We start from the raw sequence: 22,500 nt of genomic DNA, 5'->3' as shown, positions 1-22,500 counted from the left end.
GATTCTCAAGGTCATGTCCCCTTTGCCTGCATACCATAGTCTAAAGTTTCAGTTATTCCAGGACCGTGTTGCTAGGTAGTGTGTGGAGACTTTTGTATTTGAAATATATCACCTTATTTCTGTGGCCTTAATATATCCACTCTGGATGAGGATTGTGAAACAAGTCAGAACATATTTTTTAGCTGAGATTATTTATATACACATATTTTATATTTTAATTTACAAACCATCTGTATATATATTTTCTTCCAGAAGCCCAACCTTAGTAAAAAATATACCTACCAGTTTAGGCTATGGAGCAGCTCTTAATGCCAGTTTGCAGGTAATATCATTAAATGCTCTCTTCCATTTGAATGTTTTTCTTTCTTTCTTTCTTTCTTTCTTTCTTTTTTTTTTTGCATGATTTGCATTTAGGTGGGCTTGTGATTGTTCTTAATAGTTTATCATCATCCAAATAAGTTGTAGTACCTAGTACTGTGAAAAGCACTGGTTCTAATTCAAGCTACTTTTGATGTGAAGAAGCAAGAAGGACACCCTGTGGCAAAATCTGGAACACTCGGTTTTCCTGCAAATGCTAGATTGATAGAAGCTTTTGCAAATGCATGTGGCTATGCATTAATATTTATCCAGGCTGTCATAAATGATTTCACATCATAGTGTTGGGGAACATGGTGCTTGTGGCAAAAACTTTAAAGTTTAATTATAATATATAATTTTTATGCAGAGAAGGCAAATGTCAGGACTTCTTTATTTTGAGTTAACTTCTGGTCATTTTTAAAAAGCAGAACAACTGCTTATATTATCCTGGAGTATTTCACAACATGCAATGATTCAACATTTTATTATATGGAAGGTTAAAACATGAGTGAGAAAGTTTGCTTCTAGAACTATTGTTTATATGTTCATATCACTCTTGATTTCTTTGCCACTGGTAGCCAATTAGGATTTTTTTGTTTTTCCCATACATTTTATTTGAATACTTCTAAAAGAAGATATATGCTTTTAAAATTACTTTGAAGAGCATCTTTAAAGCTATCTTATACCCTCTCCATTTCACTAGGCTGCTTTGGCAGAGAGCAGTTTACCTTTGCTAAGTAACCCTGGACTGATCAATAATGCATCCAGTGGCCTCCTGCAGGCCGTCCATGAAGACCTCAATGGTTCCCTGGACCACATCGACAGCAATGGGAACAGCAGTCCGGGCTGCTCACCTCAGCCACACATGTAAGTTGGTAAACAGACTCCCTAAGGGGAAGAAAATGTATTCATATGCTTCTAAAATTCATGTGTTGTTTTTTTCTAAAGTAAAAAAGTAAAAGTAAAAAAGTACAAGTTGAAGTGAAGGTAAATTGTATTGTGCTCATAAGATGAAAAAAATGTACCCAAATCAGCTTTAATACATCTTATAGATTCTCTCAAACATCCTGTATTATTGTTCTAGCAGTCCTCCACAAATTCTTACTACTAGTAACATTCTCTGGGCATAGTGTCTAAGATGAATCTATGTCTTATGGGTCATTATCACAGTTTGGTTTGTGTGGTGCAATAAGAATATTCATGATAGAATAAGTTATCATAATTTCTACTACTATTACAGGACTCTAAACCATTTATGAACTGTAGTCAAGACATTGCCCATTTTTATAAACCGTAAAATGCAAAGTTTAACTTTTACCCACAGTTTACATAGAAGCTAGTAAAGTGTAACTTTTTGCCTGTCTTATAAATCAGTGTAATTACATATTCAACTTTAATTACTGGTGCGTCTGTATTGGCAAGGTTTATATGTTATATTTTATGCAAGACTATGGTTCCTATTAATATTTAGCAGCTAACTATATCATTAATTACTCTAAAATCTTTCCCCTACCATCTTTTTAATGGAGCTGAGAGAGTGGAAGTATTAAAAATTGATGTATTGTGGATTTCAGAAATGTGTATGACACTTTTAAAAATGCCTGATCTTATTCAGTAGTGTCAAGAATATCAGTTTCTTGTTTACTGAAAAGTACTGACCCTGGTAGATCTTGGAATTTCAGGGAAAAATATTAGAATCTGAATAATGAAATGTACACACCACTCAGTGGTCGGGATGAGTTGTAACTTATGTCCATATCTCCTACAATTAAGCATAATATAAGTCTAACTTCAAGTTCATGATGTAGGATTAGTCCTTTCCCTCATTGATATTTCCTTCCTCTTTTATTTATTTATTTATTTTTGCATTAAATATCTGGTCAAAGACACGAAAGAGAAATACAAAAATATGATCTTTTCATGTGACCATTTAATATTGTTTTTGTTGACTTTTTAAAAACATTTTCATTCTATTCGTCATATTAATGTCTCTAAGATCATATGCTTAATTGCTCTTTAGCACCTTTACTCTATCACCTTTGTGCAAAACACACTGTGAACGTTAATGTGTTTCATCAGGTTCCAAACCATTACTTTTCCAAAATGGAAAAATTTGTCTTTTGGAAGTGTCTTTAGATGTATTAAATAATACAAAAGAAGTAATAAAACTCGAAGTAAAAAGAACATGAATATATGCTCTTGAGAGTAGCAGTACTCTAAAACAAGGGAAGTGAGCAATCAGACAAAAGTTTTTATATCCTTGCTTTATCCTATCAGCCGTGCAGTGGGTAGCTGGAGGCCTTTTACTTTCAGCAGTTCTCCTGAGTATGCTAATGCTCACTCCCTGTACAAAATGCTAAAACAATAAAACTTTAAAGAGCAAACAAGAGTTAGATCCTGTTTTCCTCCTTTAGAAAAAGCCTTATTTCAGAGAAATGAAAGACATTTAAAATAGACATGTGCAGTAACCATGGTGCACTTCCCTTTGCTCCTGTGCAGTAGGCAGAGGTCGTGGCAAACCACATGCAGAAAATAGGTAAAGAAATACTTTCTTTAGGTAATTGTCCAGTGCTAGGAAGATTAAAATAAAAAATTAATGATTTAATAAAATAGTTTATTAAATACTATATTTTAAAACCTGAAATAATAATTGGGCTAAGTTATGGCATTGTTAGGTTAGTAATATTTTTCATTTGGCAATTGCTATTTCAGATTTTTCATTTTATTATTAATTTAATTAAACTTTAATCATGAAATATCTCAGAGAAATAATAGTATGTGTAAAACAATATATAAAAATTGTATATTTAATGCCTGATGTACTGCTGCTCTGAGTTTATAAAATTAAAATGTTCATAGTTAATACATCATACATTTTATGCTTATATGAGTTAGTGTATATGAAAAATGCTTATTTATATCTTCTGAAGATAAAAAGAAAGGTTTCTTGGCTCATTGGAAATAGATTTCAGAAAAGAAAATTAGAAAGAGCCCAAATCTTGTCTTGGTCTAAGTAACATAAATTAAAATCAAATTTTTAATTAACTTGCAAAATTTTGAGTCAACATTCATTCTTTCACTCTGTTTCCGCTATTATCATTAACTTTTTTGTATGTTAAGTGTTAAATATTTATGGAATATCAGTTCAGTGTTCTGTATCTTCATCTGTATAGTTTCAAGATGCTTGTACTTAAATAATCTTAAGCCATTTTGTGTGCATTATGAGGCAAAGAAAAAATATTGATCAAATTCTCTGAGTTCAAATTAGTTGCATATAATTAAATACAGTTCAAAAGTACTTTGGAAATTAAACAGAAGTGAAAAACTGTGATGGAACATTTAAATAGCATATATTTATGTTCTGAAATGAAATCATGGTACATGTCTTACAGGATGTTTGTTCTACTGATAGAATTAAAAACATGGTCAATAGTCAGTAGTGATAGTCAATAAATAGTCATAGTCAATACTCTGTTGACCATGGTGGTTTCAGTGCATGGGCTCTGGTGCCAGATTGTCAGCATTCCAGTTCCAGATTCCTAATTTAATAGCTAAATAGAAGTGAACAAGTTACTTAACCTTTCTTTCCTCAGTTTTCTCAGCTGAAAATGAGGTAAGTAGTAGAACTTACCTCATAAGATTCTTACAGATTAAATGAGTGCCTGGAGCATACTAATTGCTCTTTGTGCCTCATGGTTCTGTGTTCCTAGGTGCTGACTTACGTTACTTATTGTAATATGCCATTGTTACTACACATGAAACTATAAACAATACAAACATGTTTTGCATTTAGTGTTTTAATACCTTTTCATGCAGTCCATAAATTTGTGGTCAGTTTTCTAGGTAATCCCTTTCCTTTCTACCTCCTCTTATAATTCAGGAAGTAAGCAGATTAATAGCAGTGAAACAATATGACAGGAATTTATAATAGGGAGCATATTACTCAGAGTCAGTAGATTAATGTATTTTTGAGAAAGAAAATGTTATCTGAATTTGTAGGCAATGAACAATTCAAACAGGGAGAACAGTCCTAACCCAGAATCAGGATTCATGATATGTGCCTAGAAAAGAGGGAGAAATAGGTTTTATAGAAATTGAAATGCATAAAGAAAAATAGATTTGAGAATACATGAAGGTGATACCTGACTATGCACTCACATTTAGTCAGTGACTTAAATATCAAACCATGATGTTTTAGTTAATGAGTTTGTTAATGTTATGAACTTGAGTTTGATACAATGAGAGTTATACAATAAGAAATGTAATCATCTGAAATTGTACTGAAAGAGTCATGACTTAATAGAAGTTATGTATAGTAAGATATTCTGGATATTCTGGAGGAACTGGAAGCAGAAGATTAATACTTGCAGAATAGAGTATCTGGCTTAAGTATAAGACTTGAAGTGGAAAACAGTTGAAACAAGAAGTGCTATGAAAAGAAATGCCAACTAAATAACTGACTTAAAGCTGGGGATAAAGAGGAAAATGAGGGAAAATCATAGCCACTCTAAAAGCCTACAAAAGACACACCAAGGAGAGGCTAAAAGAGGGAAAATAATGGGTTCAGAATTTTAACTGTGGAATCAAAGTACTTAAATATTCTTAGGTCTTATTATTCAACTCCATTATAGTAAAATTCCACTTGGTTGAAAATGGACGTATACACCTGAGTTTGGTAGGAAAGATGTTATGAAGAATTAGGAACATTGAATCAAAGAGAACTAGTGCTTTTTAGAAATTACTTTTGCAGAGCACGAGACTCCAGATTATCATCCAGATTTTATACTATATTTTAATACTTGCCTTTCATTTCAGTTTTTGCTTTTACAGAGCCCTGAATGAAAGCTTTTGCCAAGCTTGTGAATTTACATTGTTGTATACTATTTGCCTTTCTTCCCCTTTTTTTTTTTTTTTAATCTGCCTCTCCTCTACTTTTTTCTGTGTAAACTCCACCTTTTCTTACTATACTGGTCCTACTTCCAAAGAGGCTTTCAGAGTAATTTTTCTGTCAGGACCTGTACTCTGCTCCACAACTCCAGGAGACTTATTTGTTCCTTACACCATTATTTGGCATTAACACGTGTCTGTTTTGGCACACAAGAATTCATCCATACCTGCATGCTCATTTTTCAGATATCCATAACTTAATGGTGTGCCCCTTAAGAACAGACAATGTCTTGGGCACACTATATTATATGAAAGCCCTAACACATTCTAGTAGACTGAGTAAGCGTTCAATAAAGGTATGATACTGAATATGAAGAATCAAATTGGAGATGACAGTTATAGAAAGAGTTTGAATTCACAAAGTAAAGACCCACAAGAATAAAATCCATGATTCTCCGAGAATTCTGAAAAAGGAAGAACAAGGGAGATTTTTAGGAAAAACAACTAAACATAACGTCTGTCTCTTTTTAAAATTTTTTTTATTTGTTCTTTCTAGTTATATATGACTGTGAATGTATTTTGACATACATACATGGAATATAACTTTCCGTTTTAGTGGTTGTGTATGATATGGTCATGTATTCATATATGAACACAGGAATTTTATTAATATATTAATATATTCTACTGTTTTTCATATTCCCATTCCCCTCCCTCATAACGTTCTTCTTTATGAGAGACTAAAATATTTTTCTAGACATTGATACAATATGATTTTAAGTTCTAGTTGTAATTATTTAATTAATATGCATTCTGTAATTGTTCAAATTTATGTGAATAGGACTTAGCAGGTCCTCTGACTTCAGTTGTGATTATCCTACCAGACGTTGTTAAATTTTATCTATTTCATTTAAAGTGAATTAAAAGAAAAAAGTTATTGAAATCTTGCAATACAAATATCAGTTCAATGTTTAAGAGGATTTTAGGAAAAAGTTGGAAAGGGTAAATCCAGGTGGCATTGTATACATAGTAGTTTTTGAAACTTGTTTGACTCTTCAATCAGCTACTTGATGCTCCAAAATGAATACCTGATTTTTTTAATCTTTATTTTCTGCTGCTCTTCAGAGTTGCAGAATTATTCTTTTTTTTTTAAGAGAGAGTGGGGGACAGAGAGAGAGAGAGAGAGAATTTTTAATATTTATTTATTTTTTCTTAGCTCTCGGCGGACACAACATCTTTGTTTGTATGTGGTGCTGAGGATCGAACCCGGGCCGCACGCACGCCAGGCGAGCGCGCTACCGCTTGAGCCACATCCCCAGCCCATTATTCATTGTCTGAACTAAAGGAAACTTCTTTTAAGAATCTGAGCTGAGTATCACTGTAATTTACAACACTCCTCCCACTTGTACCTCCACACCTGTTATTCCCTATTGTCCCCTTTTTCAGAGTTCCTAAGAATAAGGATTAAAATTTCTTTCATTTTTTTTCTATTTTACATGGACGTTTACTTCTTTAAAAACTATTTAAAGTTAAGAATCCATCTTGTGTTTAGGTGGATATAATTTAAACTTATTTTCTTCTCCCATGTGTTAAGTGGGTGAAAGGAGAAAACATCTGGACTAGACCTGAAAGGTGAACTGACACTAAAAGAATCAGTCCAGTCCCTTGCTCCTTCCTAATCTGAGGCAAAAAGAGGAGTTTAATGATAAACCCACCATCTTCAGCTCAGCTCTGTCTTTTTATGAAGCAATGGTTTCTCCTCACTCTCAGTAAGTTGGCTCGGGTTTGCCTTCTTACATCGCTTGTAAAATGTTAAATGAGATTCTCATTTTATATTTCCAAATTTTGTTTCTAGAGATCAAAATGAATATTCTTCCCAAGCTGGTTTTGTATTGAGGCCTTTGCGCACAGAGCCTCCCGTTGGCATGCTGTCCTCCTTCTGATTATTAGAGTCTCCTACTGTTGAGCTTTTAGATCATCTCTTATGTGTCATTCCCTAAGCCTCCATGTCATTTCAGAGTCCTACTTGCTAAATATTCTATATGAGTTACAAGTGATGATTATTTTTTTCTTATTATTAAGGCAAATAGTTAAAGTCTGAGTTGATGATTTCTATAGAGAATGTTATGATGCTGTGTGTAAGAGTAGAAAGTATATTTGTTGGGTCCTTAGAAGCCAAATCTTTAGGGTAAGGAAATAAAAGGCATCATGTAAAAGGAGTAGCGTAGTACTTTTTCAGTATTGCAATAGAGATAATATCTATTATCGATTTGATCAGTGTGTTGAAGGCATGTTCTACAGGCCCACAAACTTTCTGTATACCACATGTCCCAGGCATCTTGGCAATATCCTTTGCTTCTTGAGTGTCTTAGTAGCAAAGTAATTCCAAAATTATGCTTTAACCTCTCTGGTCAATAATAGTCTGCCCCCAAAGGCAGCTAAAAGTGACTATGAGACTCTATTTTTGTAAAATAGTACTGAAAATCTAAACTGTGAATTGTCATAAAACATAGTGAAAATAAAATATAATATTACCTTTCTTCCTTCTAGTCTCATTGACTGCCTTAAAATTTAAATTGCTGTTTACAGGCACATGTAGAATTTGAAGATCCTACACCTTTGGTTGGTGATATTTTATATAAAATCCCTACAGATCTTAGATCTCTCTCTGTGGACAAAAGCATTAGAAATTGGCGTGGCTCTGTGTTTCAGAGGAAAGCAGTTGAAAGTGACTGACAACTTGAGCAAGTGGAATGCTCTCTCTCTCTCTCATTGTTTTCATTCCTGTTAAGCCTGTACTATTTTTGCTGATGTTTTGGATCATTATGTGGCGGTATGAAGTTCTAAACATAAAAGCAGTCTTTGGCCTCACATATGTTGTCACAGATTTTCTCATTAACACTTTTCCAGTTACCTTTAATTTCTTTTTCCCCCCCCTAACCTTTCCGGGCCTTTTATAATTTTTGTTCTGATTTAATTCCATTTTTATTTAATCTCTAAACTTTTTCATTAACTTTGCTAGTTAGCTTTGAGATCGCTTTGCAAAGTGATTGTACAGAGCTTACGATGATGCCAGCTCTTTATCGTCTCGTCCCTTTTTTAAAGTGCTACAAGTGTGGATCAGTAGCTGCTGTTCTTTTTTACATTATTCCAGTCCCCATATGTGGCACTTACAACTCATTCTAGTTCCTCTTAATAAAAAGATCCTCCCAGAGGTACAGTACCTTCAGCTAAAATGTGTTATATCCCCACCGTGCCAATTGTGGAAATTTGTGGGTTCCTATAGGGTTTTGAAGGATTTTTATAGAACTATACAGATGCTATGTGACATCCGTGGTGTGAAATCCCACAATTTAGGCAAAGTGTGTCAGACAACTTTAGCTGACAGTATTGTAGCTCACTGCTTCTGTTTTATATCTAAAGAAGCTACTTTGTTAGAACATACATCTTCATTTACACTGACATTAGTTGAGCCTTAGAAATTTCCTTCCTCTGAGGGTCAAAGCATAGTTTGACTAAATTGTTAAAGAATGAATATTGTATTCATTTTTCTACTTCTGTGGATATTTTACGTATGCATATGGAATTTTGACTTCAGCTTTTGACACAGGGCTTGAGAAGTGGACATATATTTGACAACTTTGGCAGAATTTCAAATTTACTATTCACTATACTTGAAAATTTTGACAGCAGTAAACACAGTAAGCACAGGATTTGTAAGTATTCCATAAGTAGCTTCTATCATTAGGATATAATTAATTTACCTAAGCATTAGTATAATTTATATAGGCAACAGATGATCAACTAGCTTAACATAACTTGTGAAAATTTACATTCTTTACTTTAGTCTTCATCTTTGAAGACCAAAAATGGAGTGATATCCCCAAGACACTTAAAGGCATAAGATTAGGAATCATGGGTCACACCATATTATCTTACTACAGATAAAATTATGCTTGCAAAAGTAAATCTAAGACCACTTTTGTTAGTTAGCAAACCAGAGAAGGGGGTAATGCACTAGATTTAGATTAACAGGTATATATTGTTTTTACTTCCAACTCCATTCTCATATTTAGAACTGAGTTAACCAGGCATAGTTCAGGAGAAAACTTCAATTTGAATCAGTCCTATGGTTACATCTGAGCAAAGGAATCTCAACAGAAGAGCCAGTCTCAGAGTTAGATAGACCTAGTGACATGAACCATACATAACTGGTAGAAAACAGTTTCTATAAAGATATCCCATGAGAGAGCTTCACCAAGAGCCAGCTGTGGGTGAGCAATGTCTAACTGGAGCAGGGTGGTAAGTAGCCACAGGTAACAGCCACATCCGAGAGGGATAGGTGTAACAGAGAGACCAACTCAGGACTTTGAGACAAAGATCTTCAAGTTGTCAAACAGAATTAGAGGGACACTGGGACATATACCTCACATGTCTGTGTACCCATCCCATTACTGACTGAAACTTGGTCCAAGGAACAAGGCAGAAACACAATGAGGCAGAATATGGAATGGTACCAGTTGTACTAAGTGAACAATGAGCTTGAGTCTGAGATTGTGAGCAATACTTTTGCACTCATTAATGATCAAAGTAGTTGCATTTTTGTTTTTAATCCATTATAGCTGTTTTGGTCACAGCTATCAATTTTATAAACTCAAAAAGTATGGTAAATTTTAAAGAATTTTCTTGTGTTTTAATCTTTTTTAATTGATGCTGCAGCAAAACTGTCTGAAATCATTTGGCAGTAAACTCTTAAATCGTGTAAAATCCAATTGTTAAACAGTGTTGCATAAATTTGAATAAATTTCAATATAATGTTGAAGGCAAGTTCAGGAAGTTAGAAAAATTTTGTTATAGATTATATGCATGCAATTACAAAATGATGTTATATAACCTTAACCCACATTTATGTTATATTTCTTAGAATTTTTATTGACTCTAAGTGAATTTTTATCGACTTTAAGTTATATTTCTTAGAATTTTTATCGACTTTTATCTACTTCAGAGTCCAATCTATAATATGTTAGAATTATAAACGGTGTCATTAAGAATGAAATATGAGTTGGGCACCGTGACACATGCCTGTAATCTCAGCAGCTCCAGAGGCTCAGATAGGAGGACAGGGAGTTCAAAGTCAGCCTCAGCAAAAGTGAGGTGCTAAGCAACTCAGTGAGGCCCTGTCTCTAAAAAAAATACAAAATAGGGCTGGGGATGTATGTGGTTCTGTGGGTGAGTGCCCCTGAATTTAATCCCCAGTACACCACCCCTCCAAAAATATATGAAATATGGGCCAAATTTAGTGGCTCATGCCTATAATCCCAAGTACTCTGAGAATGTTGAGGCAGGAGGATCACAAATTCATGGCTAACCTGGGAAACTTAGTGAGAACAAGTCTTAAAAAATAAAATGAAATAAAGTAAAATAAAATAAAGAACTCTGCAGATGTGACTTATGGGTTCAATCACTAGTATTGCAAAAAGCAAGAATGGCAATATGAATTAGAAAGGAAAGGGAAATTTTTGTTATAAGTACGTGAAAATAATATCCCTTTGCAATTAAAAACTAAATGGCTGCACTTTTTTTTTTAAAGCTAGAATATAGGAGAATAAGATTTACTAAATATAATAGGATGGATGTTGCATCCTGGCTTTAAAGTGAAAACTAAAATTTATTTTTTTGTGTATCTCTAGCCAGGGAGAAAAGGTATGGGGAATTTAGTAGGGCATTTTCTACTGCTACCCTGGAAAAAGCATACCACACATGCACAGATGGAGTAAGGTATTGTCCGCTCACTCCAAGATGTGAACCATCTTTTCATGGTTCCCCATTTCTTCAAGAAGGAATATTTTCCTTTTCATCAAAAGATAAGAGGAAGAATTTTGTTTCCGTAGAACTGGAATAAAGATCCTGACCACCAGCCTGGTGGCAGCAGTTCTGTCATATTCATTCAGCTTAGCACTATGATCAATGCATCCAACACCAGCATTTTTGTGTCGGATGTATTTTAATCTGCAAAAGAGTGAATGAACTTGAGAGATAAGAATGTGGGGAAAACTTGAACTGTGTTAATATAGCTCTAGTTGATAAAATGAACACTAGTTTTTCATTCCTGGCTGTTTATAATTATATCTTTATTTGATTCTACAAAGAATTAAATATTTCCCCCATATGCTTAAATTTATACTGTAAAATCTAAATTTTAGTAGGAAACTCTGAGTTCTCATTTCACAAGAATAAAATCTTAAGTAGCATGAGATAATTTCTTCAAAACCTTTTACATACCTTAAATTATTCACATTAGCCTAAGATCAGTTCTCATTTAAAAAAATAACAAAATGTTTTCTTTTGAAACTTAGTTTTTCTATTTAAAACTTTAATATCACTATTATTATTATCTTATTTCTGTGATGTGTTAAGTAAACTAAAATCTTCCTACACAGAAGAACAAAAATTTTCCTCTAGAAAATACATAGGTTTTAAGAAACACGAATTGTTTCTCATTCTATCCTGACTTCATACAAATGGGGGATAACTATAAACTTGCCATTTTTATGAATCTACCATCAAATTTTAAATATAATTATATAATTTCCTTTTAGTTTATAAAAGGAAATGAGTGAAATTGAATATCTCCAATCTCCATTTTTCATATGATCTTTAAATGATGAATGTCAATTATTTTTACCAATTCTCCTATGAAACTTCATCTTAAAAAAACAAACAACAACAACAACAACAACAACAACAACAAAAAAAAAAACTCTTAAACTGCGTTTTCTCTTTGCCATGATTAGGTCTTCCAAGGTATCAGTGATTAGAAGTTATTTATGCAAAAGAAACAGAATGACAACTGAGATTCATGAAAATAAATCTTTCTATCCTAAAGAATTCTGTGCTCGTATTCTGGAATTCTTTTTACATTTTCAAAACAATACTTATGGAGTAAACATGAGGGTTTTGCCATTGAACAAATAGAAGTAATTGAATGGAACTATATTCAAATATATATGAAATTGAGACTCAAAATGCTCATAATATACATTGATTGTTTTAAATGCTTAGATGACAATAGTTATTATCATTCAACAGCCTGGTGCCAAGTACTAAATTAAAAATGTGAATAGTTAATTAAAAGAAAATCTCATCTTGTCCTGGAATTTCCTTTTAACTATAAAAATGTTGATATAATTTTGTGAAATAGTGAAGATCTATGAAAACCAATGAAAGCATATGCCCATAGCAATACTCAGTCTATTTTGATATTTTGAAACAATATGATATAAATAAGAGAAAAAGGAGAATTTGTATGACTATGAGCATTTTGTTTTGGACTTAATATATACAGTGCAAGTTAAAGGTATACAAACTAAATTTAGTAGATGTAAGGATCAAGACAATTTAAAATCAAGTAAAAAATTCTATGTGGTAAACTGGGTGGTTTACAGCTTACATGTACTTCACTACATTCAGTAACTTTCTTGGAGTACCATATGCATAAATTCATTCTACTGGATTCAGATTGCTGAATTGGGACAAGTAACATCCAGTCAGCTTTTGTAGTAATATTAAGGCATCAGAGCCCTAATGCTGTTTCAAGTATACCACTTTGAGTATTGAGGAATAGCATATTTTGTAACAGTGATCTATAGTTGCTGATAGAAGTATGTTCTATCCTTCTGGTGTGCTAGGAAGGGGAAAAGGTTAAAAATTATCTGTGTGGGAATTTTAAATAGATGTATGATATTTCTTTATAAAAAAGAGGTTTATTGCTATTTTAAGAGGTATACTATGTTAAATGTCCCGTAAATGTCCTCAAATAAATAGGATTATATGAAGAAAGGGTATAAGGTTGTATGAGTGAACCACATAAAAGCATTCCTAATGTAAGCTAACATTTAGTTTTGACTTGTCTTTGATAAAACTAACTTTACATTGCTTGAAATTTCCCATATTATAGACATGGTCCATAAATTTTAAGTTTTTATTTATGGCATTTGTTGACATCTGTCATAAAATTAAAGACTTGAAATTTTTATCATTAGTTTCATAGTATTCTCCATGCTCCTTCCCCCCAAGTCCTGGGGATTGAACCTAGTAGTTTGCACATATTAGGTAAGTACTGTGCCACTCAGTTACATCCTGAGCCCTAGCTTCATTGTATTAATAAACATCACATTTCTAAATAGGCCTGATCAAATTTGCATTGTACCATTGAGTTCCCCATAAATGATGACAATATATAAATATTTTATTTTATTTTATTTACTTTATATTGCAGTGCCAGGGATTGAATCCAGAGTCTTATGCAAATATAAATATTTTAATCCTCATATTTGATAATATCTAAGTAAGAAAAGAGGAGAACACACTGTTGCCATTCTATAATCTAACATCTATTGATTTATATGTATTTTGTTCATCTCTGTTTGGGAAAACTTTTTTCATAATATTTTCATATTCCAAAGAAAAACAGCAATAGTTTTTATAGGACCTTTTATTTAGTCTTAAGTAAGGAGAAAGTGGATACAATTTACATTACTTCAGGGGATTTACTGTGTGACCACAATCTAAAAAGATAAACTTTCCCGTTGTAATTCGACACTTTGCTTTAGGGTGCAGGCAGACATTAACATTTCTTCTGCCTTCATAGATGCCTTAGGTCCTTATAAATTTCACAACAAAAGAAGCAACACATTTCTTGAGGCAATAAATCAGTGTATTAATGTAGCTAGTCCTCTGCAGTTTGGGCAGAGGACTAGCTACATTACAGTACGTACTGTTACTGAGGATGGCAATAAATAAAACTGAAAGATTAACTGGAATATAAAAATCAACAGTCATTTGTTGAATAAACATACATAGAGAACCTACTATGTGCAACATACTCTACTAGATACCATGGTAGATGATCTGTACATATACAGAGGTTATAATCTCATAGAGGGATAAATACATGGTAATGGTAGAAACCAAACCAAAGGGGTGCAAAGAGTTGCAAACAGATAGCAAAGTCAAAAATGTAAGTGTGCACATGCACACGGGGAATCAAAACAATTTCATGAAGAGTATGGCTTTTGGGATGGCTGAATATGAAGCAATTTTTAATTGAACTTCATGAAATTACTGATATTTGATATTGTTTTTTTTTTTTTTTTTGCCCATAAAAACAGAAAATCTTAAGTGTTTCAACCTAGTACAAGGCAGAGATGAGGAAAGAGAAGATGGAGTGAGAGGATATGAGCCAAGGTGACAAGAGCAGGATCTCATTGAGAAGCATTCAGACAAGAGCTAATAGCTCCTAGAGAGGAATTCCTGCAGGAGGAGATTGTGTGGGAGTTTGGAAACCACATATTGAAGTTGATTAATCTTCAAATTTATGTTGTAGAGGAACGTCTAAAAACTTCACCATTTATTTAGCGATGCTTAGCAAGACTCAAGGGTTTATGTTACCTACTTTGAAAAAGCTTACTTCTTACCAAGCCCTGGTGTGCTATTGCACAGCAGGGTGATTATAGATAATGATAACATACTGTATATTTCAAAAAGCTGAAAGAAAGGATTTTGAATGTGTTCACCATAAAGAAATGGTAAATGAGCAGATAGACATGTTTAACCTGTTTTAAATGTTACACAATGTATGCATGTATTGGAACATCACGTTATTCCATAAAAACATGATTTTATGTCTTTATCAGTTAAAATATATTTAACTTTAATCTTAAAAAATTTAAAAAATGAAATAAAAAGGCTTACTTCTCTTTTGTTAGTCCTCTCTGGAAATGGATGTTTTTGTTTGTTTGTTTGTTTTTATTTGAGAAAATAGCAACACTTTAGATCCCTTTCTCTGAATTGTGTTTTAAAATATATTTTTCTTTAAAATGACAGAGGAACACAGGCTAAAAATTACAAATAAATAAAATTTCCAGAGACCAAGTATCAATATTCTTTTGATTGCCACCACTACTAGTATCTGGTGAAATTCATTTTCAGTATCTTCCTATCTTCACTTCCTAATATACAAGCTTTCTAATATTTGCTCTGCTATCTCCTTGAATGATTAAAGATAACAAATATGAAAATTGATCAAAATTGCTTAAGAGTTCTGAAAAATCATGAAGTTTTAAATTTCATTATTTTTTGATCTGGTTATAGGGCCTCCTATCTCCTTGAGTATAAAAAGGAAGTATTTCATGTGCATATAAATTTAAGAGCAGTAAATTGAAGAGCCTTTTTACTCCTCAGCCTCTATCTAACTTCTCCCTTCTCCCACATTTCTACTCCTGCTGCCTGGCACGGCCTTAGTTACCTTGCTGTGCTTTCTAGCACCCTCCCAATCACTTTCACTTTTTTTACTTTTCCACACTTGGTTTTTACACTTTGAAAAATAATCCTCTTGCATCTTCTGTCTTTTCATTCCCTAGTTCAGAAGCTATCGATAGCCCTTCAGCTGAAAGAGAATAAACGTATACTTTGTAAAATGCAGCTCATGACAGTTCATCAGCTGACTTTGTTTCCCTTCACTTTTGTTGTTGTTGCTTACCAAACTTCTTTCCCCTTGACCCCCATGCACTCTCAGGGTTCCCAAAACACATCTAAGAGTTGCCACTTCTCCCATTTCCACTCAAAATGTCCTTTCTCTCCTGTAGTGATGATTTCCTGCATTTGCAAGCTTACCTGAAGTAGCACTTCCCTCCACCCAACATTTGTGAACTGCAGAGTCAGAATTTATCTCCTCTTTCCACTTTCTCTACTACGGCATCAGTCTGTTTGTCTTGTATCGGAGTTACTTGTGTGTATGTTTTCCCCTATTACATTAAAAACTGTGAGAACAGGAACCATTGTCCATATTTGCCCTCACCCAGCGATTTACACATCCTGTCTATTGGATAGGATGGAATTATTTTTTTTCCTTTCACTTCTAACAAAAAGTAACTTTTATCTTTATAGGAGTACTTCCATTTCAGTTACTGACTCCGTACTTCTGTAGGGAGATAATAACAGACATTATGTCTCCATCACTAAATGCGTCTTTTCCTACAATCATTTAGAGAAGTTCAAAGCATCTTTCTAATTGTCCCAAATATAAATTATATCAGATTAGGAGATGGCTATGCACCTTTGAGCAGGAAGCATAAATTATTTCTTTTCTCAAGTAAATAGGTCACACAAAAAAGGAATAGAAAAGGATTAGAAGTTGAATTTAAAGTTTCCTTGTTCATGGACATAATCATTTTTAGAGCATTCACAATGAATTACTGTATTCCATTTTGAAGAAATATCCATGATTTACTGAAATGCATAAAGTACTTTTAAAAGAAAAATCGAACACTGATATTCACTTAAAGAATTGTGACATATTTACCAGGTTTGAAAGACCTACTGAAGTTGTCACTGAGGTAGATCTATTTATCTTCCATCTGTGCCTGTCTGTGCAGTGTGTCCTTTTGTGAAGTTTATGCTCCCATGTCTGTCATGATAAAAATACCTGGCATACAGTATGTGCCCAGTAAATTAATAAGTGGCTGGGGAGATCATCTAGTCCAGAACCCTCACACTCCTGCCTTGAGATATATAAAGATAGGCTTACTTAAGGTTCTTTATTCAAAAATGTCAAAGATAAGACAGTAAAAATCCATTAATACAATTAGTTCTTTTCTATGTGTTAAGTTTTTTTTTTTCTTTCTTTTAAGTCTTTAAACTGAGTCATTCAAATGTTATCATCCAATTTCATTCCTGAAACAACTAATTCTATTTGTTGGAGGTAGCTTTGGTTTTGTTTACTATTAAAGGCTCTACCAAGTTTATTGTGGCAGGCCCCTCTGTCCTGAAGCTGAAGGCAGCAGTGCAGAATTTCCACATCAGCAGGGAAATGACATGATGAGTGTCTGCACCGTCTTTACAGAGAGATGTGTCCACCTAAAGTTGCTCTGGCCTGCCTCTCAGGAATTCCATTAGGATAACATATGTATTTTAATGCTGTTGTAGCATTGAGATTCTTAGAGACAAATAACCTCTCCCAGTGGTTAACTCTTCCTCTATCACTTAATTGCTACTTCTCCTAAGACACTTATAGCTGGAAAAATTGTTGTTTACTGAGCACATATCTCTCCCGTACTAAACTAAAAGTTCTCTGGTAGTATTAAAAATTCAAGGTATTTTGTATAAGAGATACTTTTTAGTAAAAAGTAAATAACATTTTTTTTTGTAAAATTGATGATTGGTAGAGAAGATAGTCGTAATATGTTATTGGTTTTTCTTGTCAAAATGAGATCAATGCTTTGCTTTTTACCTCATTTTTTTTGCATTGATGCTTTTTTTACATCATTGGATTGATGTATTTTACATTGATTTTCTTAACAAATGTGTATTATCAGAACTTCATAAGCCCTAATACACATAATAAATATGATGCAACCTTGGGCCATTCAGTGCATGTATGTTAAAGATTTTAAACACAAGCTAATGATGAGGCCCCAGATGGATGACCCAGGAGAATAAATATGGACATTCTGTATACAAAGACTTTCAGTGATGGCCCTTCCACTTTGAAATTTACTTTCTGTGTGACTTAAAAATTATTTGAGAAATGACCTGGGTTTTTGGCTTAGTGTTTTAGTAATCAGGGATGTGCTGATAAATAATCCCTTTATCAATAGTACTATGTTGTGTTATTTTGTTTCTTTTATTACTATTACCTTAAATATTCTTTTAAGGAGATCTAGCTAAGTCTTACTTTATGCTAACACATAATACCTGCAGTGTGGCACATAGTCTTTGTTTTGACTTTTCTGATGATAAAATCTCATTTTGGGTAGAGGGACTAAAATACTTTAAAGCAACCTAAGTTGTCCATACACTGTTTGAAAATTTATTCATGTATTTATACCACATCTTCTTCCACAAAAGATATGAGCTTATAATTATATTACTATATAAGTATATCATTGTGTGAGGTTATAAATGATCATGTATGACACAGGCACTATAATTGTTGTGTGTGTGTATGATCTTTTATCCCTCATCACAGTTGTGGAAGGTAGATTTTTTTATACTATGCTCTATGAATAAAGAAATGGGGAACAGAGAGGTAAATAAACTCACCAAGATTGCACAGCTAGTAGGAAAAGAGTCCAGAGCTTCAAACCCAAGCATTTCATCCTCAAAACGCACTGTGTCTTAAATGTTATATTCTTAACTGCTTAACCACTGCTGCATGACTAAAGATTATTAATGAGGTAACCAAATATTCAGGATTACTTTTTGCTACACTTACAAGTTAATCAAAATACTAACTACATAAAATTTATTGTGCTAAATTATACTGTTATCATTAAAAACCTTTTGATAATTCTGAGAAGAGGATCCACATAATGAAGAATTGGTGAGCCTGGAAGAGAGAGAGTCTTATTTAGAGCCTGGAAGAGAGAGAGTCTATTTAAGGCAATTCTTTTATTTTGTTAAAACTGATAGGAATTTTTCTATGATAGGAGCATTTTTTTCCTAGCAGAAAACATGATTACCCTGTAGTGATAATAATGCATGGTATCTTGAAGAATTTGGAAAAAATTGACACTATAGACTATGTTTTCTTAAGGAATTAATTACATGACTATCAAATCCTGTATTGGAGGCAAGAAGAGAAAGACATTGCTAATTGTCAAAAAAGAGACTAATTCTCTATTCACCCTGCAATCCACAAAAGATCTGCAGTTTCACTGTATTCCATTTCTTCTAAATTGGCATATAATATGCAAATTAAAACATGGGACACTTTGAGTCCCTCAAGTGAGAGAACTGATAATATGAAATGATAACACACTAATAGCATGAGAAAATCATAATAAAATTATATGTTTGTTGAAAAGAAAGTCACCAATCAATAATATATATACTGTAACTTTTTTTGAAAAAATATTTTTTAGTTATTGATGGACCTTTGTTTTATTTATTTATATGTGGTGCTGAGAATCGAACCCAGTGCCTCATGCATGCTAGGCAAGCATGCTAACACTGAGCTACACCCCCACCCCCTATACTGTTACTTCTAAGAAGTTTTATTCTCTGCGATTCTCAACTCTCTCTTGTGACTTTCTATTTCTTTTTAGACATCATATTGGTGGTCAGATCTTTTAACTATTAAGCATTGGTAATTGTTGACTTTGGTTTAGTTTATTTTAGTAGCTGTAAGGGAAAATGTTTATTTGCCCCCTTTCATCTATGATATCTTCTTCACCAATTCTGAATGGAGAGTACTACAAAAATACTAAATTCTGGGGAGAAATTTTCTCTTTTAGAGTTAGTACAATTGAGGCTGTAAATGACTTGATGGTACGTAATATATGCAGTCAACCTGAATTGACTGCTTGCTCTACGTGTAGGTGTCCTGAACTGTAAAAGTCACAATCTAGTCAGCACAACAGAATGCACCTACCAGAGGAAAGGCTGAGTGAGGAAAGTACAGCAGTGTGGGACAGAAGGCACAGCAAGGTTGCAGGAAGTACTCTGAGGCCAGCACCTGTGCACATCCAGGCTTTGCCTACCTTCAGACACTTGGAGCTTCACTAGTTTTCTGATCTGCAAAACAGGAATGTAGAATAAAAGTCTTTATCTTTGAGACATTTTTAGGATTCAAAGTTTCTGTTGTTTTGAGTCCAGAATGATCAGTAAAAAAATGCACTAGAGGATCCAAGTTGAAGATCAGAACAAGTTGGGCAGGTCAAAGTGTTTGGGAATCAGTATTTATGAATTGGCCCTAAATAGTAGATAGAGTGTGAATATGTAGGATAGAGGATAGTGGGAAATGCTGAGGCCTGTATGTATATGTGCAGAGTCGATAGCAGAAACACCAAGTCAGCATGAAAAATGGTTTGCAATAGGAATTGAGCACAATGTTTTGAGGATGGTGATTTGAGTCTGGAATGGAAGTTATTATTCAGAAATACTGTTGTGCATAGGTGAGTCAAGGCCAGGAATTGAGAATGGCTGAAGTGTATTGTCTTAATTCTGTCTCAATCCCCTAAGTCTACATATTTTAGTACTGGGCAGTGCTAAGATGAAATAAAGCCCTTGCATATTAAAATTTCCTGAGAATACAACGGAACATACCCTTATAGTTATCCTTTTAGAAAAAATTGTTCTCTAGATGCTTGTATTTTCACAGTACACCTCACTTTTATTCCTCTTTATTATAAACTTGAAACTTTCCTACAAGGTTCTTTATCACAATAAAACTCAGAAACATAAACTGAGAAAAACCAGATAAACATGATATTACATATGGAAGTAGAACAGGAGATTATGAAACAGAATAGAGGGACTGTGTAAGTTCTTTCAAAGTTTTAATGGTACTAAGACACACAGACCACTGCATAAGAGGTCAAATCTTTTTTTTTTCCTCATTTAATCTTTTTTTTTAATTATTTTATTGTTGGTTGTTCAAAACATTACATAGTTCTTAATATACCATATTTCACAGATTGATTCAAGTGGGTTATGAACTCCCATTTTTACCCCGTATACAGATTGCTGTGTCACATCAGTTACATTTCCATTGATTTACAAATTGCCTTTCTAGTGACTGATGTATTCTGCTGTCTATCCCATTCTCCACTGTCCCCCCTCCCCTCCCCTCCCCTCCCCTCCCTTCCCCTTCTCTCTCTCCATCCCCTCTACTATAAATCGTTTCTTCCACTTATATAATTTTTCTCCTACTCCTCCTTTCCTCTTATATGTAATTGTGTATAACCCTGAGGCTCACCTTCCAATTTGGGCTGGGATGTAGCTCAGTGGCAAAGCGTCTGCCTTGCATTCGCAAAGCCCTGGGTTCGACCCCCAGTTCCAAAAAAGACAAAAAAAAAAAGAACCCCACCAAAAAAATATAAGAGGTCAAATCCTTAGCTAGAATTATAGGATTCCCCAAATCATGTAAAGTGGCTTGAGAACCACCCACTAGAACTGTGCTCAACATCTATGTATACATCTTAACAGTTGCTCAATATCTGTTTAGAAATATTCAGCTATTTAAGTTTAAAAGTTTTAAATATTAACAGGTCATTCGTGAGACTTACTTAGAAAAAGGTAATGTTATATTAACCTTAGGAGTTTATTCTAATTATTTCCAGTACTTAGAGTTTAGCTTTCACTAAAATGTTCTGAATTCCAAATTGAACTGGGAAAATCTAAAATTATCAATTCAACTTATAACTATTATTAAATCAAAATGTCATTTTTTATAAAAGTCATTAAATGAATATGAACTTTCTCAAGTAATATCATTAGAACATTTCATTTGTATATTTTAGAGGGTACTTTGGGAATATTAACATTGGATTTAATAAATGTTTAAAATTCTAGACGTGTCTACATGATACTGTAATAACTATTTGGCTCATCAGTCCTTTTACTCAAAAGTATTGGCTAGTTCAGTGAAACATTTAGTCAAAGTGGTTTTTGAGTTCAGCCAGTAATTTTTTTTTTTTTCAGTCACCACAGTTGCAGTTGGATCTGTGTTTAAAACAGTCCTTGCAATCAGCTTTTACGGCTCCAGGCCTTTGCCACGCTGAAGTCACTTTTGGTGCACGTGCGGTACACTCACACACACAGATCTTGTCCTTTCCCAGTGGCACACGTTTGCCTAACTGCACATTCTGAATTTCAACTACGGTGTCTTTTACTAGGGCCAAACTGTTTATTAATTATACACGATAGTATCGTCACATTAGTCATGTGCATACAGCGCTCTATAAGATATTCTTTAATTCATAACATTAATTATTACAGGAACTATGGTTTTACTTTATAATTTGTCATACAGGACAATAAATAGTGATTTGGAGACTTCAAACCACAATTGTTTTCCTTACATCAGTAGTACAGTGCTGTAGATTTAATACAACTTTTTTGACACATTAAATGTAAGCACCGTAACTTCAGTTTCATTAAATGTCCATGACAAACTCTCTTCTTGGCTTTTTATTTGTATTGGCGACAATATAATTTCATGATTTACCCCACAGTGTGCAATAATGGCCCTATAGTGGCCACTTCCCATAGTCCCTAACCTATCCCTAGAGAGTAATCTGTACCGAGAATTGAGAGATTAAAACTGATAGTCACTTGATACATTTGGGACATTTTAGTGTTCTTTGCCCATGCATGGAAAATGTCAGAATACTTTTCTAGAAACAGTCACCCCAGAATTGGCTTTCCTGACTGGCTTTTACATATTTTTCTTTATACCTACATACCTCACTAATA

General features: G+C 33.6%; 1 protein-coding gene across 1 annotated transcript in view; it reads left to right on the top strand.

Moving 5' to 3' along the window:
• The window catches only part of FOXP2 (forkhead box P2), a 561,440-nt gene that overhangs the window by 533,779 nt on the left and 5,161 nt on the right, over window positions 1-22,500 (top strand). The window contains exons 19-20 of the mRNA XM_081286102.1: window positions 253-322; window positions 1,061-1,224. Of these exons, the coding sequence (XP_081142228.1) occupies window positions 253-322; window positions 1,061-1,224 (234 nt within the window). The remainder of the gene's footprint in view (window positions 1-252; window positions 323-1,060; window positions 1,225-22,500) is intronic.

This window comes from Spermophilus citellus, assembly GCF_964194105.1.
Source record: "Spermophilus citellus genome assembly, chromosome: 3".
In the NCBI taxonomy this organism is placed as follows: Eukaryota; Metazoa; Chordata; class Mammalia; order Rodentia; family Sciuridae; genus Spermophilus; species Spermophilus citellus.
Note: the sequence above shows the minus strand (reverse complement) of the source record. Positions and strands in the feature narration are given on the sequence as shown.